The sequence below is a fragment of the Mus musculus genome, chromosome 16, assembly GCF_000001635.26.
Source record: "Mus musculus strain C57BL/6J chromosome 16, GRCm38.p6 C57BL/6J".
In the NCBI taxonomy this organism is placed as follows: Eukaryota; Metazoa; Chordata; class Mammalia; order Rodentia; family Muridae; genus Mus; species Mus musculus.
In genome coordinates, this window is record NC_000082.6 from 13,922,547 (window position 1) to 13,941,314 (window position 18,768).

Here is an 18,768-nt window from a genome sequence, read left to right on the forward strand (position 1 = left end):
TGGAAACTAGTCTCCTGGAGCCTTGGCATCCCATAGCACAAATGCTCCAAATTTGTCCTTGTGTCAGTCGATAAATGATTCTGTGTGCTTTCTTTCAGTATTGTTTTATTATAGGTGCCTCCAAGCAATGATTTGACAAATACCTAAGTTAGATTGAACTTTGCTTCCTAGCCTTCACCAATGTCCTAGGCAGTCCTTGAGCCTACCCTGGGCTTGGAATTTAGTAACAATGTTACCTATTCAGACGAATTGCCTCCAGTATTGAAAGAGTGAAAGAAATCAGGCATTACTATCTACTACATAGTTAGAAATTTCAAGGTAAGCTTAGCAAAGTAAGTTTAGAATTCTTACTATAGTTATGTATGGCAGACTACTTTACTTAGTAGAAGAAAGCCCCCCACAAAATCACTTAGAATAACAGCCGAGTCACTCCCATAAACAGGAATTTTCAATGATTTAGGAAGTAGGTCGGGCTGTGGTTTTAGAGTATCGCATTATTCATGAGAAGGTTAGCTAGAGCAGAACTCCCTAGCACATACTTTCACTAGCCCAGAGGAATAGCATAGTTAGGTATTTACTAAGAGCTGGCTGATGGTGGGTTAAACAGTAAATCAGAATTAGAACTATGGCTTGGGTGTGAAAGCCCTGGGAGCGTAACGACCTCACACCTGGCTTCTAAGAATATAGCTGACCTTAGAGAGGACAGACTTTGCCTCAGTTGTTACATTGCCTAGTTCCTGCTAGTCTTTATGCATGCATTCTTCTGTTTTGTGTAAAGAGTCATTAAGCATCAGGTAACCTCAATGTACCTTGGCTGATGTGTCACCTAACTTCCTTGTTTTCTTCTGTATTATAAGTCTGATGCTTACTTTGAGAAATTACATTCAGATACAGCACTCTCTCTGGTGTCCGTGTCTGTTTGTCACCCCACCGACTCCTTGTCCATCTGAGCACTGGAACCCTGAAATTCCCTCGGGTTGAGGGACTGACTGAGTCCAGTCTGTGGCAGGATCCTAGCTCTAAATCTCTAGATTTGAGTATATAACCCAGAGTAACTGCAAGAGCCTGGAAAGTTTAAAGGGACCATGAGGGAAGGAGGGAAAAGAAGCTATAGAAAGGAAGATAGTAGAATACAGGTGCTATGAAGGGGGAAAGAGGAAAAACAGTGCGTGTTGGGGGGGCAGTAATTTGAGAAGGAAAAGAGGGTAATACAGAGGGAGTGGGAGGAAGAGATGAATTCTATGTTATCATATGTACTTATTTTACGTGTATGGGTGCTTTCCTGCATGTATGTCTATGAAACACTTGAATGACTGGTGCCCATGGAGGTTAGAAGGAGGCATTAGATCACCTGAAACTGAATTTACAGTTGGTAGTGTCATTTGGGTGCTGGGAATTGTACATGAGTCCTCTGCAAGAGCAACCAGTGTTGTTAATCACGAGCAATCTCTCTAGCCTCTAGCTTTTTTTTTTTTTTTTTTTTTTTTGAGATAAGGACCTGTACTGGCTAGTTTTGTGTCAACTTGACACAGCTGGAGTTACCACAGAGAAAGGAGCTTCAGTTGAGGAAATGCCTCCATGAGATCCAACTGTAAGGCATTTTCTCAATTAGTGACCAAGGGGGAAAGGCCCCTTGTGGGTGGGACCATCTCTGGGCTGGTAGTCTTAGGTTCTATAAGAGAGCAAGCTGAGCAAGCCAGATGAGGCAAGCCAGTAAAGAACATCCCTCCATGGCCTCTGCATTGGCTCCTGCTTTCTGACCTGCTTGAGTTCCAGTCCTGACTTCCTTGGTGATGAACAGCAGTATGGAAGTGTAAGCCGAATAAACCCTTTCCTCTCCAACTTGTTTCTTGGTCATGATGTTTGTGCAGGAATAGAAACCCTGACTAAGACAAATTGGTACCAGCAGAGTGGGGTATTCCTGTGACAACCTGACCATGTTTTGGGGAGGACTGTGGATGGACTTTGGAACTTTGGGCTTAAAGATCCATCCGTTGTTAAGAGCTCTGTCAGATGTTGTGTAGGAGCTTGGAAGATAATGTTGAGAACACTGCAGAAGATGGAGGTCTGGTTTGTGAAATTTCAGAGGGAAAATTAAAGACTCTTTTCAGGGCCATTGCTGTTTTGAATGTGAAGATTCTGTAGTTCTGGTTAGCTGGGGCTGAAGAATCAGCTGTGATTAACAAGATACCAGAACTACCAAAGCAAAAACTTTGCATTACTGGGACTATTGATGCTGGTTAGCTGGAGCTAAGAAATTAGCGGTGATTAAGAAGAGACCAGCATCATTGAGGTGACATCTTCTGGGAAGTGTTTTCTGAAAGCACAAAGATGCTGTGTTCCAGAGATGGCCAAGGTTGTACTCCTGCTGCAGCAGGACTTGGTAATATGTAAGGGTCACCCAGGTGGTACTGGTTTTGAAGGCATGAAGGGGTCACGCAAAGCAGCTGAGGCTCGGCACTGTGAGAGGCCATGGAAGGCCATTGCTGAAGGTACAGCCTCAGTTGCAATTGAAGGCCCAGGACTGAAGGGGTCATGCAGTGTTTTGGAGATGCCAGTACCATGAGATGACCACCAAGAGCAGCAGCAGCAGTGGAGTACAGGCATCTGGAGCCTAGAGGATGACGTGTGTGCTACAAAGGGCCTGGCTGGAGAAGTGACCCAAGCCCTTGGAGGAGCCCAGAAGATCGTGAGTTGGATCCCAGACATTGGACGGTTAGAGATTGACTTTTGCTTTTGATTGTGACTGTGCCCTGATATTTTCCCTCTTGAAGGAAGAAACTGTTTTAGTGGAGCCCACAGTTAAGAGACTTTTAATTGTAAAAAGACTTTGGATTTTAAAAGAGATGGACATTTTAAAGAGTTTGAAATTTTAAGAATATGTAAAGACTGTGGGACTTTTAAAGTTATTTAGATATTGGGGATGAATAAGATTGTAAGAGTTGAGGCTTACTAGTGATGTGTTTGTCTGTCAAGTTGACAAGGGGTCAATTGTACTGGCTAGTTTTGTGTCAACTTGACACAGCTGGAGTTACCACAGAGAAAGGAGCTTCAGTTGAGGAAATGCCTCCATGAGATCCAACTGTAAGGCATTTTCTCAATTAGTGACCAAGGGGGAAAGGCCCCTTGTGGGTGGGACCATCTCTGGGCTGGTAGTCTTAGGTTCTATAAGAGAGCAAGCTGAGCAAGCCAGATGAGGCAAGCCAGTAAAGAACATCCCTCCATGGCCTCTGCATTGGCTCCTGCTTTCTGACCTGCTTGAGTTCCAGTCCTGACTTCCTTGGTGATGAACAGCAGTATGGAAGTGTAAGCCGAATAAACCCTTTCCTCTCCAACTTGTTTCTTGGTCATGATGTTTGTGCAGGAATAGAAACCCTGACTAAGACAGGACCCATATATGTTTGCATCAGAATTGGCTCATCGGTGGTCTTCGGGATCCCACGACTTGGGCATAATATCTTGGTGCATTGACTAGGAATCCAAGACCTCCAGGATTCACTGAATGGCTGGAAGGTGGGCTGGTTAGAAAAAGTCTCATTGTTGGTCTTTGTGTCACTGCCATATCTGTCAGACTTGTGTTTGTGTGCCTTAGATGTTGGATTTTCATTGTGGCAGGAGATGACTAAAGCAGACAAGAACCCCTTTTCAGTGGACATGCTGAAGGGTTGTAGCCATGGGAGATTAGAAGACATTCCTGAGCCCCTAAGGGAAGGAGTGTCGTTTGTGTTCATTTCTGGGAAGGATGGAGCAGGCATGGAACCCTGCTACATGGCTCCCAGCCACTGTCCTATCTTTGTTTTCTCTTTCATACAAGCAGAGGAATCTGTTGGCTAGCCTTTACTACTCCTTTGTGGCTATTTTGTGTGTGGCATCTGTACTATTCTGTGACTAAAACAGAAGGAAAGGGACAGATGATTTCTATCCCAATCGACTTGGTCTTTAGGGCATTTTAAGGAGGTCAAGGTCCACAGACACAATTTGTCAGTGAAGCTTAGAAAAGGAAAGATGGAGACTTCATCTCTTCCACTCCCCCCCCCCCCCCATCAATCCCCTTCCCAGCCTGTACAGGACTTTACCATAGAATAAGGAGCTTCACCAGAATCCCTGGCCCTGGCTACAGAGCACACCCCCCCACACACACACACACCCTGGGCAGAGGAGCTGGGACCCTCTAGAGAACACAGAGTAGAAAGGGTGGCACACCAGAAGAACGAACAGTTGGGTCCAACTCTACAGCTCTCCCCCTGGGAGCTGTTGCCCCCTCCCATGACCAGGGCAACCAGCCTCATCTCTATTGGCCCTTTGCTACTAGTGACTTATATAATTGAAAATTGCAGAATGCCCCCTTTTCAGATAACCCCTGTGTCTTGATAGCACTGCTAGAAACTGTCCTTTTTACCCATCAACCTACTTGGAATGACTGCCAGCACCTTTTACAGGTCCTTTTTACATCAGAAGAGAGAGAGAATCCAGACAGAGGTTGGTTCCTGGTGACACTGGGGTTCCTACCACCCACCCAATTTGAATTAATGGGGGGGGTGTTCCTCACCATTTGCCCTGATTGGGATTATAAATACTGCTGATGATAAAGGGAAACTTCCTTGTTTATTGCCAGACTATTTCAGGGTTAGGAGGGTGAAGTGTTTTAAGGCTGCTACAGCTTGCAAGCCAACCAGTATGGCCAAGGTATATAATATTAGACAGGGACTGGAAGAAAGCCCACCTGCTAAATCAGATAACAGTAAGGGAGGACCAAAAAAGGGGGACATCCACCCCCAGCTAAGCAAAAAATCAATGTGCCTATTGTAAAGAAGAAGGCCATTGGGCCAAAGAATGTCCCAAGAAGGGAAGGCCTAGAGAGACAGTGACAACTATGGCAATCAAGGAAACAGTGACTAGGGAGAACAGGGCTTGGTTCCCCTCCCCAAGCCCAGGGTCACCCTTAAGGTGGAAGGGAAGCCCACAGAATCTATGGTGGACATGGGAGCCCAGCACTCAGTCCTTCTCCAAGACATCTTTGATATAGGACGCTACAGGGATGAACCAGTATGCATGGACTACTGGAACCTTGGTATGGACGGAGTATCCCACTCTTTTCTAGTAATCTTTAACCCATACCCACTGTTGGGTGTGACTTATTAACCAAGATGGGTATGCAGATACATTTTACCCCTGAAGGAGCCAAAGCATTAAATGGAACATCGCATCCCACTCCAGTGCTGACTATGGACTGACTGATGAATACAGATTGTTCCTGACTCCCAGAGAACCAAGCCATGACATCAAGACCTGGCTATGGTGATTTCTGGCAGGGGTGGGGAGGTGGGGCGCTGAAACAGGCAGTATGGGACTAGCAGCCAAACACTGCCCCTTTGCTGAGCTCAGACCAGGGGCAGATCCAGTGCAGGAAGCCCTCCAAGGGATCATGCCTCTAATCAGGCAACTATTAGATCTGGGGTGGGGGTGTGTCTTGTGAGTTTGCCAGTCAGCTTGGAATACACCCCTGTTACCAGTCTGCAAGCCTAATTCCAATGACTACCATTCAGTAAAAGATCTGAGAGAAGTTAACAAACACGTGATGGACATTCACCCCTCAGGCCCTAACCCATACACCTCAATGAGTTCTCTACCATCAGACCATGTTTGTTATACAGTACTATACTTAAAGGATGCTTTCTTTAGCCCCCAAAACTCAAGATGATTTTGCTTTTGAATGGTATGACGCTGGCAAAGGAATTAATGGACAACTAACCTGAACCTGGCTTCCCTAAGGCTTTAAGAACTCTCCAACCATCTTCGATAAGGCTTAGCATGAGGACTTGGGTAAATTTCATTCCCTGTACCCCCAAATAACCCTTTTGCAATATGTAGATGATTTGCTCATGGCAGCCAGCACACAGGAACTATGCCTGAAAGGCACTGAACAACTTCTACAGACTCTAAGTACCATGCATCAGCAAGAAGGCCCAGTTTTACAAAAAGGAGGTGCAATATTTGGGCTACATCCTAAGAGGAGGTAAGAAATGGCTATCTCAAGCTAGAAAAGAAACAATCCTGAAAATCCACACCCAAAAATACAAGGGAATTGAGGGGATTCCTGGGGATGGTGGGCTTCTGATGGACCCCTGAGTTTGCCAAGTTGGCAAAACTCCTATATGAAGCCACCAAGAGCAGCCAGGCTTCACATAGATTGATACCTGTCAGAAGGCCCTGGATACACTGAAAGAAACCCTCTTGTCAGCACTGCCTTAGGACTGCCAGATGTATCTAAGCCCTTCTATGTGTTCATAGATGAACATAAAGGAGTAGCCAAAAGGATCCTAACCCAAAATCTGGGTCCATGGAGCTTCCTGGTAGGTTATCTGTCCAAAAAGTCCTATCTAGTAGCTGCAGGATGGCCACCCTGCCTCCACATGGTGACAGCAGTGGCTCTCCTGGTGAAGGATGCAGATCAGCTGACTTTGGGACAAACCCTTGTTATTACCTCTCCCCATGCTATCTAAGGAATCCTAAAGCAACCTCCAGACCACTGTCTTAGTAATGCCTGCATGACACATTATCAGATTCTATTCTGAACCCTACCAGAATTTCCTTCCAGATCTCTGCTGCTCTGAACTCTGCTACTCTGCTGCCCACCCCAGCTTGGAGACACCAGTTCATGACCGTGTGGAAATCCTGTTACAAGTACATGGCACTTGAGCAGACTTCCAAGACACTGCTCTCTTAGTTGCAGAGGTAACCTGGTTCGCTGATGGCAGCAGCTTCATGCAGGATGGTAGTGTCAAAGAAAAAACATCTGGGCAGAGGCTTTACTTACTGAAACGTCAGCTCAACAGACTGAGCCAGTTGCACTAGCAAAGACTCTGACTTTAGGAAAGGACAAAAAGCTAAGTATCTACACTGGCAGTCAGTATGCCTTTGCAATTGTTCATGTTCACATGGCAATATACAGAGAAAGGGGACTGTTGACTGCAGAAGGAAAGATTATTAAAAGTAAGAAAAAAAAAATCTTGGCCCTGTTAATGGCTCTTTGGCTCTCCAAAAGACTAGCCTTTCTCACTGCCCAGTGCATTGGAAAGGAGATGATCCAGTCACCAGAGGCACTAACTTAGCAGATTGAGCAGCTAAGGAAGTAGCCCTGAAAGCAGAGCCCTTGTTAGCCATCACATTTCCAGACTTGGAGGATTCTCAATTACCAGTTGATCCCACATATACAGCAGAGGACCTCTGGTGAATCAAGCAGTTGCCCATGACTCAGTTCCTGGAGGGAAGGTGGCAGTCAGTGGAAGGACAGCTTATCCTGCCTGCTGATCTAGGTGATCAAATCCTAACCAAGATGCAACAATCCACTCACATGAGCACCTGGAGAATGCAGGATCTGATTCGTCCGTCATGCAGCGCTCAGGTTCCAAGATTCCACTTCCAAAACTGATAAAATCGTGGCCAGCTACTGTGGGGAGCCGCCCTCACATTCGCCGTTGCAAGATGGCGCTGACATCCTGTGTTCTAAGTGGTAAACAAATAATCTGCGCATGTGCCAAGGGTAGTTTTCCACCCCATGTGCTCTGCCTTCCCCGTGACGACAACTCGGCCGATGGGCTGCAGCCAATCAGGGAGTAATACGTCCTAGGTGGAGAATAATTCTCCTTAAAAAGGGACGGGGTTTCGCCATTCTCTCTCTTGCTCTGGCTCTTGCTTCTTGCTCCTGAAGATGTAAGCAATAAAGCACTCTTGCTCTTGCACTCTGGCTCCTAAAGATGTAAGCAATAGAGCTCTTGCTCTCTTGCTCTCTGGCTCCTAAAGATGTAAGCAATAGAGCTCTTGCTCTCTTGCTCTCTGGCTCCTGAAGATGTAAGCAATAAAGTTTTGCCGCAGAAGATTCCGGTTTGCTGCGTTCTTCCTGGCCGGTCGCGAGAACGCGGGTAAGAAGCTACCAAGCCTGCTAGCTCACTAATGCAACTAAGAACAGCACAACTCAAGGGACACAGCTGTGAGGCACCCAACCTGGTGTTTTTTGGGGGAAATCAATTTCACTGAGGTTAAGCCCGGAAAATACAGGTACAGGTGTTTGCAGGCACCTTTCCAGGTTGGGCTGAAGTGTTTCCTACCAAACATGAGACTGTTCCGACAGTGGCAGAGAAATTCCTTGAAGACATCCTACCACAGATGACAGGGTCAGATAATGGACCAGGGTTCCTTTTGGGCATGCTCTGTCCCTTACATGCTGTCCTGGGTCAGGTGTTCTTAGTATTTTTCTCTAACCTATCCTAAAATTATTTTTGTCTCTCCCCCTCCCTAGTCTCTTTTCAGAGAGTCTCTCTCAGAACATACTTTAATAGGCCCAAGCAAAGGTGCGGTGGATTCAGTCAGTTTGAGATAGACAAAGGTTGCCTCTTAGGCAACTGTTGTCATCTGGGGCTACATCAGAAGGGTTGTCTGTAGCATGATTAGCAAGAGTGTTCTGCAGGGGTCTAGCTCATGGTAGGGGTGCCTGTACTGCTTAACTTGGTGACTTCTGAAACAGCTTCAAAAGCTCTCATTTGGGCTCTCCCTGGGTTTCATCTCCTCTCCTGAGGGGAGACATGCCATTTAGGCACAATAATCTTTCTGTGTTAGTAACGGACTTTAGCATTAGCAAGAGAAGTTACTTCTCAAACCCTGGGCCAGTGGGTGGCTCTTATTAAGCTCCAACACACTTAAACAAAATGAAATAATAATGACAGCTATTGTAAGTGAAAGGATTAATATCAACTCAAGACCTCCAAGACCAAGTTCTCAGGACAATGCCGATTTATTTGATATATATACTTTACAAATAGTGTGAATAAGGGACAAAGGCAGGAGATATAGAGGATGAGGGAGAGGAGGAAGGTCACACTGGAAAGAGGGCAGGGATATTTGTCCCAGAGGACAAAGGCCTGCCTCTGGATAGAGAGAAGACCGACATGGCCCATAGGCAAACCACAGTTTATAAAGGCAAAAGGAGAAACCCCATTTTAGGATAAGGTGGTTAATTTTAATTGGGCAAGCTAATTAGGTGAACCAACAGGGCTTTTAATTGCTGGACTTCAAGACTTTGATAGCTGGACCTTGGTGGTCAGCCTCAAGAAGAGGAACTGGACAAATAAGGGACTAGAACTTCTGGGATAGCTTAAGAAATGCTCTTTGGCAAAGCAGAGGAGATTGGGGAGAAGGGCAGGGCTTGCCTGAACCATGTTTGCCAGGCCTGGGCTGGCTAGAGTCTGTTGTGTTTTATAAAAATAGAGAGAAAGAATATGTTTGGTGGAGGTTCAGTGAGGTGTGGGGGAAGGAGGTGCCTCTGTAGGCCCATGCTGAGGCATCCCTTACCCCTAAGGGAACAGCCACATGACAACAGTATAGTATAGTTTGTTTATTCAGGGCACAGGGAAGAGAGTAGAGACAGAGAAAGACGGAGAAAGAGAGAATAGGGGAGTAGAGGTTGGGCATGAGCATTTGAAGAGAGGGGGGAGCAGAAGAAAGGGGACAGAGCAAGAGCAAGAGAGAGAGGAGGGACAAAACAGCCCCTTTTATAGTGAATAAGGCACACGTGGCTCTTGCCAGGTAACTGTGGGGTGGAACATAGACTAAATGCCAACAGAGTCTCTTCAGTAAGCTTCATTGTAACTGTCTAAATGTGTTTTAACGTTATCCAAGATTGAAAGCTCTGTTCCCATGTTAATGGCTCACTCCTCGAAGAAAGAGTTCCTAACAAAACTCCCCCTTACATTCCAGTGGGCCTCTGCAATCCTAGCCATCACCCACCACTAAGGGACCTTAATGGCACATGAATGTGTCTCTTTATTACTGCCAGAGGGCTCCACAGATTATAGAGCACTATGTAATGGAGACATTGATCTTGAAATATCTTCAGTATGAAAGTCCTATGAGTATTCTAACATTTATTTGATTCATAGGTTGTCTTTAGCTACTGAATTTTTCAGTTGCTTTTCAGCAGAGGCAGTTTACAATGACACGTGCACATCCACTGACGACAGAATATTCATTTCTCTTTCTTTCAACTCACACCAAATAAATAGGCTGACATGCTTGATAAATAACATCTTACATGTTGGGGAGCATCTGTGTTTCCAGACAGTTATCAACTCCTGGCCCTGATGGATGTCTATGGCCAGTGATGCAAGGAATGGGTGCAGACATTAGGTTCCCAACAAACATTAGTCCCATTCCTCTATAGTTTACCAAAAGAGATTAAAAATATAGTATATTCAGTTATTGTTACATTTTGGACAGATGATCTTTAGAATAAGTATGCTCTAGATATTTCCTGGGATATTATTATGCCAAAAATTATTTGAATATAAAGGAAACGTGACAGCTTCTATTTTGCCTAACAACCATTCCCTCTCCCATATTGCAATCCTTAGTGTCCTTTTCCAAAAACTGAATTTGGGGCAAGGGAGATAGCCCACTCAATAAAATGCATCACAATTATAAGGATGTAAGATCAGATCTCCATCACTCACATATAAAGCTAGGCAAAGTAAAGTGTGTCTCTAGCTCCAGCCTTTGAGATGGGAGACAGGAGGATCTTGGGAACTCACGGTCCAGTTAGCCTAGATGAGTAAATGAGCTCCTAGTTCAGTGAGAAATTCTGTCTCAAAAAGTAAGTTGGACGATACCTGTTGTCTTCACCTGGTCACGGACATACAAGTGCATAAACCTACAAACACATATACATACATCCCAAAGAGCTGAATTCTGCTTTTTTTTTTTTTTTGCTAGTGAATTTGGTTAAGAGAATTATGTAGGAATAATTAGAAGAAATTTATTTTCACAAATCAGAATAATTTCCACCCACTTAAGAATTCAATTTTTTAATGCTACTACAAACACAAATCCTTTCTGCATCATTGCTTGGCCTACAATGGTAGATGATAAATATGTATTAAATGAATGAATGAGTACACAAATGGCCAAATGCCTGGCATCTTAGCTGTGGTCACTGTTGCTGTGATGAAAAACCATGACCACAATCAAGTTGTGGAAGAACAGTTTAACTGGTTTATGTTTCCAAAGTCATAATCCATTACTGAAGGAAGTTAGGACAGGAGCTCAGATGTGGCGGGAACATGGAGATGGGAGCTTATGCAGAGGCCATGGGAGGATTCTGCTTACTGGCTTACTCAGCATGGCTTGTTTAGCTTGCTTGCTTATAGAATCCAGGACTACCAGCCCAGGTATGATCCCACTCACAATGGGCTGGGCCCTCCTTCATCAATCGCTAATTAAGACAGTGTTCTACAGGCTTGGCAACAGTCCAAACTTATGGAGGTATTTTCTCAGAGTTCCCTCCTGTCAGATGACTAGCTTGTATTAAGTTGACATAAAATTATCGAGTACAATTGACCCTTTGTCAGCTTGACACATAATGCTTTTTAAAATATAATATTTCCTTTTTTTTGGTTCATCCCAAAGATCTCATGTTAGTAAATATAAATATTTTTCACAAATATTAAAACATTGCAAACTTAAAAATACAATAGTCTTTACAAAATTCAAACACTTTAAAATTTTAGTCTCTATAAAAATTTAAAGTCTTTTCAAAGCCAGTATTGTATACAGCAAAGAGGCCTTGTGCACACAGATCAGCCCTGAAGAAGCCAGCCAGTTAAACACATAACTCACCTCTTCAGTGTAATGAGGTATACAGCTGCTCTTCCTGGAATGCCAGGAATGATGCAGTTTTATAGCTTCTTGCTGACTGATGAGGCAGACTCTGTCTGTATCTCCCAGAAATTGTGTTTTTACTTAGTCTAGACCCTTTCCAGTAAATCTTGAGTACTACTTTTAGACCATAAAATTTGTTCTTACAAGTGACATTACTTACGCTTTACAACATCCTAAGTGACTTCTCAGATGAAGGGTTGAGAAGAGAGCTGTACCCAAGCTGTGTGACCACACAGCTTGGACTGAGCCCAGAGTGTTTCCTTCTCTGTTCTAGCTATATCCCAAGGCCTGGAAGCTTCTAGCCTCCATACAATCTAATCTTCCAAGATGACTAATTCAATCTGGCTTGTCTTGGCTTCTGTCTGAATTGTTCTGCCGGGCCTCACACTAACTTTGGAGATGTGTTCTAACCTTCTGGCTCATTCTCATTCTCTGGCTCATTGTTCTTCACTTTGTTCTCTGTCTTCTAGCTTGTTCTCTCTGTAACCTGTCTCTGTAAAACTGTCCTGGTGAAACTGCCATATACACCACTATCTCTCAATATCACTCTCTCTCTCTCTCTCTCTCTCTCTCTCTCTCTCTCTCTCTCTCCTTCATTTGTGTTCACTTCAGCTAAATGTTCCTTCACTTGTTTGCTCCAGCAAAACACCAAAAACACCATCCAACTGACTTTCCAAAGAACCATTAGGTTTCCACTTCATACACCTCTATGTTTTTTAGGGTAGGCCAATCCTGACGCTAACATGCCTCAGTCATTCTCCCTAGACCCTAAATTTTGGGCACTATCTCTGAGTCAACAGTAAACATTCTTGTGAAAGAAGTCAGGTGTACATTGTAAAAAATCTCATTGTAAACATGTATTAAATGGTTGTGCAATTGGGACTGAGTTAATTGTTATGTAAACATTTTTTTTCCAAAATTATGCTGTACTTAAACATGTCTGAAGTACAAGATCTGGGCCAGACTCTAGAAGTCCTGGTCTAGCACTGCCTACAATAAAATCAGGCTGAGCTGAGTTTCATTCTTACCTCACCCTAATAATCTGTTCCCTGTCTGTTGTAGAGCCTGCAGGGAAATCTCCACTCAAAATCTCTTTTAAAAATTCAAAGTCCCTCAACTGCCGATGCCTATAAAATCAAAAATATGTTAAATACTTTCTAATCCAAAGAGGGAAGAACCAAGGCACAGTCATAATATGAACAGAACAAAACCACACTCCCATCAGTGTAACTAATTCAATATCCAATATTTGGGATTCAGTCAGCATCATCTGGGCTCTTCCAAGAAGTTTTGGTCACTTTTCTATCTCCGCCCTCTGCAGTATATACAATCTATGTTCTAAGCTTACACAGGTTCCACTCTTTGGCTGCTACTGTTCTTGGTGGTCATACCATAGTACTGGCATCTCCAAATTCTGGGATCTTCTGCCTCAACTGGGCTTCACTTTCACAAATAGTCTTTCTTGGGCTCTATTCATCATGTCAAACTTCAAATTTTCTCTCTGACCTCTTCAGTCATGAGACTTCCACTGCTATTCTGCCTGTACCTTCACCGTTGGCTTCTCCTGGGATGTCAGAGTGCCAAGCGTTAGAGTTCACCATGACCCCTTCATGCCTTCAAAACCAGTTACATCTGGGAGACTCTTACACATGACCAAGTTTGGTTGCCAGCACAAGGCACAACCTTGTCTACTCTGAACACAGCTTGCATGTGCTGATTCCAACACCTCAATGACACTGGCCTCTACTAAATTAAAGCTGATTGTTCAGCTCCAGCTGATCAACATCTATTGTCCCTGTAAAAGCCTAGGTAAAATATTAAGGCCTAGATGGAATGTTAAGACCTAGGTAACTGTTACATAGATAGCCTGCCATTCTGTGCTGTTACTTATATTATAAGGAAACTTTTTCATGTCATCTAGGAAAATTTCTCATGCCCAAGTTGATTAAATATTCTGTTTTGTGTCTTTGGAAACCAACCATGATAGAAATCAATAGACCTGCTTTGTATAGTGACCCACAATAACCTTGGACCCAAACTAACCATCCAGCAGCACTCCCTGCACCTGAGCATAAGCTTTTATGGTATTTGTTTTTATCAACTATTCCTGAGATGGACTCCAACATAAGAGAGACACTTTGCTACATCATAAGAAGTTATTTGAAATAAGACTTTCCTTTTGAGTAGAGGTTGAATAAGTTCTCAAGACCTTCCTGATAACTGACATCCTGGTTGGCAAGTTAAGACATGAATGTTATACAAGACAGGTCCCATCCTGATTAACAAGTTAAGACATGAATGTTCAGCAGGACAAGTCCCCTGTTACAGGTGAATACCCCAACCAATGGGAGTGGGATAAATGTTTCTAAGGAAATCCTGCATCCCTAAATCCTGATTGGTAGAATAACTTAGCACAGATGTTTATAGATTTTAGGCTTAAGAAGTCCTATTGGATCTTGATTTAATGTCTCAATTCAGTTACTGAGTATGAACCATGGCCCTGATCAGTCAGTTCTGGGGCATGTGCTCAATAAACTATCCCTGTCTGACTGAGATTGGTGTTTGTATGGTTTGTGAGGTGACTTCTGGACCCTAACAGTCCCAACAAAACAAAGGTTTTACTTTAGTGGTTCTATTTGCATGCTAATCACAGCTGATTCTTCGGTTCTAGCTGACCAGAAAACACAGATTCTTCACACAAATGGCCCAGTAGAATCTTTGCTTTCTTCTGAACTTCTCAAACTAGGCCTTCATCATCTTCATAGTGTTCAACACTCTTCTAAGCGCCTACAGAACAGCTTGCTGAGCTCTCAACACTTGATGGTTCTTCTAGCCCATAGTTCCAAAGTCTTTAAACAGTATTCCCCAAAGCAACATGGTCTGGTCTGTCACAGCAGTACCCCAATCCTCGTGCCAATTTGTCTTAGTTTGGGTTACTATTGCTATTATGAAACATCAAAAAATTAGTAAGCACATCTGGGCTCAGTTCTAATCTGTATGTGCTGAACATGTTGAGAAATAGGGAGTGCAATTTCAGCTAAAACGATGAGTTTATATTAAGTGAGGCCAGAGAAGACTCAAGAAAGAAGGAGTTATAGCGGGCTGAATAAAGACATCTTAATCCTCAGGACTTGAGAGTGTGTTATCTACATTACAAAAAAGAATTTTATTTGTTTATTTATTCCTGGAGACAGTTTCATGTAGCCCAGGCTGATCTTGAAAAATTTTTTTTAATTTTTTTTATTAGGTATTTTCCTCGTTTACATTTTCAATGCTATCCCAAAGGTCCCCCATATCCATCCCCCCCCCCAATCCCCTACCCACCCACTCCCCCTTTTTGGCCCTGGCGTTCCCCTGTACTGGGGCATCTAAAGTTGGCAAGTCCAATGGGCCTCTCTTTGCAGTGATGGCCGACTAGGCCATCTTTTGATACATATGCAGCTAGAGACAAGAGATCCGGGGTACTGGTTAGTTCATATTGTTGTTCCACCTATAGGGTTGCAGTTCCCTTTAGCTCCTTGGGTAATATCTCTAGCTCCTGCATTGGGGGCCGTGTGATCTATCCAATAGCTGACTGTGATCATCCACTTCTGTGTTTGCTAGGCCCCGGGATCTTGAAAATTTTATACAACCAAGAGTAATTTTGATTTTTTTTTTTGAGTCAGTTTCTTTGTGTAGCCTCAATTGTCCTGGAACTAGCTCAGGGCTGCTTCACCAACCTGTCCTGCTGTGTCAGGGTCAGAAGTGAGTAAGCCTGAGCTCGAGCTTATAATAAAGAGACCCTAGTGCGATTGCATCAGAATCGACTCTTTGGTGGTCTTTTGGGGTTCACAAAACAGGCACAATAAAAGCACACAGGCACTGGCAGAATTCCAGGGACTGGAGAGGAAGGATCTATTAGTATGTGTACACTGTGATAATAAGATTGCAGACCAGGAGCAGTAGAAAAACATTTTTCAAACAACTTTTTTTAACAGTTCAGGAAGAAAAAAAAAAAGTCTGGGCAGTGGTGGCGCACGCCTTTAATCCCACCAGCACTTGGGAGGCAGAGGCAGGCAGATTTCTGCATTGGAGTCTAGCCTGCTTTACAGAGTGAGTTCCAGGACAGCCAGGGCTACACAGAGAAACCCTGTCTCGAAAAACCAAAACCCAAAACAAAACAGTTCAGGAAGGTCGGATGGGTTTTATTCTGACTCCTCTTTCTTTGGTCTACAGATTGCCACCTTCTTCTCCCTTACCTTTCAGTTTCCTTCTCCTTGACTGCCTTCTTCCTTTTTTTTTACTCCCTGCCTCTCTGTGTTTGTGTCTTTCTTTCTGTGTGCATATTTATATATAAGTGCACATGGCATTTGGGAAGGTCATAGAACACTTTGTAGCAGTCTGCCACATGGGTTCTGGAGATTGAAGTCATGAGCATTTACCCCAGAGCTGTCCTTGCTGCCCCTCATTTTGGTTTATAAAATCAGAGTCTATAGAGTCCAAGCTTGTCTCAGACTCACTGTATAGTTGGAAATAATCTTGAACCCTTGACTGTTATGCCTCCACTCCCACTTAGAAATACAAGCAAGGACACCACAAATAGACCAAATAGCCAGTTATCATCTTATGTTTTTCTTCTATATGAATTCACCATGGTGTCTCTTGCTGCATCCGTATCCTCTCATGAAGGCACCGTACAGACTGTATTGCCTAGCTCAGAACCTCACTTTAACTGGATCACTTCTTTAAGGTCTCCAAATATAGTCACATTCTGAAGAGCTAAAAGTTAGGGCCTCAATGTATAAAATATGATAGGAGACAATTCAGCTTATAAAAAATGACTTATAATTAGTGACAATCCTTGAGAGAATTGGTCTATGGTTCAGGTTGAAGACCTAAGGAAACACTATAGCAGTCCAGCTTTGGTTGTTGGATGAGAGAAAGTGACTTCCCACATCAGCTTAAGTAAGATTGGCATGTAAACTGGGAGATTGTATTGCACCCCTACATTTTTCCTTGTTTTGATAATCATACTACACTTATGTAAGATGCCACACTTGGGGAGGACCAAGCAAAGAGCATATGGTAGCTGAACACTGTGGCCCAAGCCTGTAACTTTAGCTCTTAGGAAGCAGCAGCAGAAGGAGGATTAGGAATTTGAGGCTAGCCTGGGCAATGTGAGCTCTGACTCAAACAAAACAAAACAAGTAAGATTATATGGGAATTATTTGTATATTTTTATTTTCTGTTTTTTGTTTTGTTTTGTTTGTTTGTTTTGAAATTGGGTCTTGTTTTATAGCCTAGAGTGGGCAATTTGCCTTAAACTCTGGGCAATTTGCCTCAGCACTCCTCCCTTCCAAGTGTAGGGATGAGAGGGTATGTCTCACATCTGGCTTCCTTTGTATAATTTTCCTACATTTTCCCTGAGTCTGAAAATATTTCAAAATTCAAGCACCGAGTTGGTGAAGGGGTTTAGTAGCCTGACATCCTCAATTCAGTCCCCAGGACTTTACATAGTGGAAAGAGAGAAATAAAAATTGTCCTCTGATCTCCACACCCCCAACACACAGAGAGAGAGGGGGGGGGGAGAGGGAGAGAGGGAGAGATTGAGAGAATGTAAGTAATTGAAATAGGCAGGAGAGATGACTCAGTGGTTGAGAGTACTAGTTGCTCTTCCAGAGGACCCAGGTTTAATTCCCAGCACTCACATGGCAGCTAATGATGGTATGTAACTTTGTGGGCACTTAGTATGGTAAGTGATATACAGACAAAACACCTATACACATAAAGTAAAATTTAATGAATATTTAAAAATAAATAGAAAATATCTTTTTAAAGGTACTAGATTTTTTAAAAAAATAAAAACTACAGTGAACAAACAAGACAGAGGGGAGTGTTGGAAGAGAGGCTGGCTATCACAGAAGGAGGGTAAGGCAGAAAAAGACATGGAGAAAATGAGTTGCACAAGGTCAGAGCTTCTGCCTGCTCCCCAAATGCTCACCCTTGCCCCTGGAACTGACACCATGGGTCTCCAAGCCTGTTTTGGGATGTCAGGGGTCACGAAGACACAAGCTGGAGGGCAGAATAGGCACATCCAGCAGTAATTCATTCTTCTGACATCGGCCTATAGTGACCCAGTAAGATGATGTATTGTGTGCTAAAAGAATGATTCTCTGTATGCCAGCATCTCCAGTACATTGACACTTTGGAGCTAGCTTGCTTTCTTACTTTTTATTGCGGTAGTGGGGAACCGATGCCATGCTAGGCAGTCTGTTTTCTGAATGTCTCTCCTGGAAATTTCATGGAAATTGTCACATCCCGGTGGACGCCGTACATCACCACAGAAGCTCCGCCCTCTCGGTGGCCAGCTGTCACTGGATTGGACCAGCGGGTTGGGTGTGCAGAGGGAGGTCCAATCGCTCTGGCGCTTGAAATGCATGCAGTCAGGTGTGCAGGCCCTGAGGGCACCCGGGGCAGGTATGGCGAGCTGGTGGCGCGCGTTTCCACAGGCAGCACGGCGCTATCCGTGGCCCACTAACGTGCTGCTCTACGCCGGGCTCTTCTCGGCGGGTGATGCCCTGCAGCAGCGACTGCGGGGAGGCCCAGCCGACTGGCGCCAGACGCGTCGCGTGGCCACTCTGGCCGTGACCTTCCACGGAAACTTCAACTACGTGTGGCTGCGCCTACTGGAGCGCGCCCTGCCAGGCCGCGCGCCGCGCACGGTCCTGGCCAAGGTGCTATGCGATCAGACTGTCGGAGGGCCGATAGCCCTCTCTGCCTTCTACGTCGGTGAGGGGCCAGGGCCGGGCACTGGAGGCCAGGCAGGAGGCTCGGGAGTGGGGGTGGGTGCGGGGAACGGGGAGACCGGAGATCTAAAGCCACTGGGGCTAAGGCAGGAGGTGACAACTCTGCGGCCCGGGAATTAAGGCTGAAAGGAAGTTCTGAAGCAGCGATCGGAGGTCTGGACATTGGAGGACTTGAGGTTTCCAGAAGGAAGAATTTGGGGGCCGCTGGCCGGGGAACTGGAGATGCCAAGTGCCAGGGATTCAGAGGGTTGGTGTCCGAGCTGAGAGGCTGAGG

General features: G+C 44.4%; 1 protein-coding gene across 7 annotated transcripts in view; it reads left to right on the forward strand.

Moving 5' to 3' along the window:
- Mpv17l (Mpv17 transgene, kidney disease mutant-like) overlaps positions 1-18,768 on the forward strand; it is a 46,459-nt gene that overhangs the window by 19,386 nt on the left and 8,305 nt on the right. For 3 of the 7 annotated variants that reach the window (NM_001289567.1, NM_001289561.1, NM_033564.3), the window contains exon 1: positions 18,119-18,477. The exons of 1 other annotated variant lie outside the window; for it this stretch is intronic. Coding sequence is in view for 2 of the 6 variants with exons in the window: in NM_001289561.1 (NP_001276490.1) it covers positions 18,168-18,477 (310 nt within the window). In the remaining 4 variants the exon portion in view is untranslated. Of the gene's footprint in view, positions 1-6,598; positions 7,923-18,082; positions 18,478-18,768 lie in introns of those variants that run through there. 3 more of the 7 variants (NM_001289565.1, NM_001289563.1, XM_030249342.1) reach the window with 2 other exon arrangements.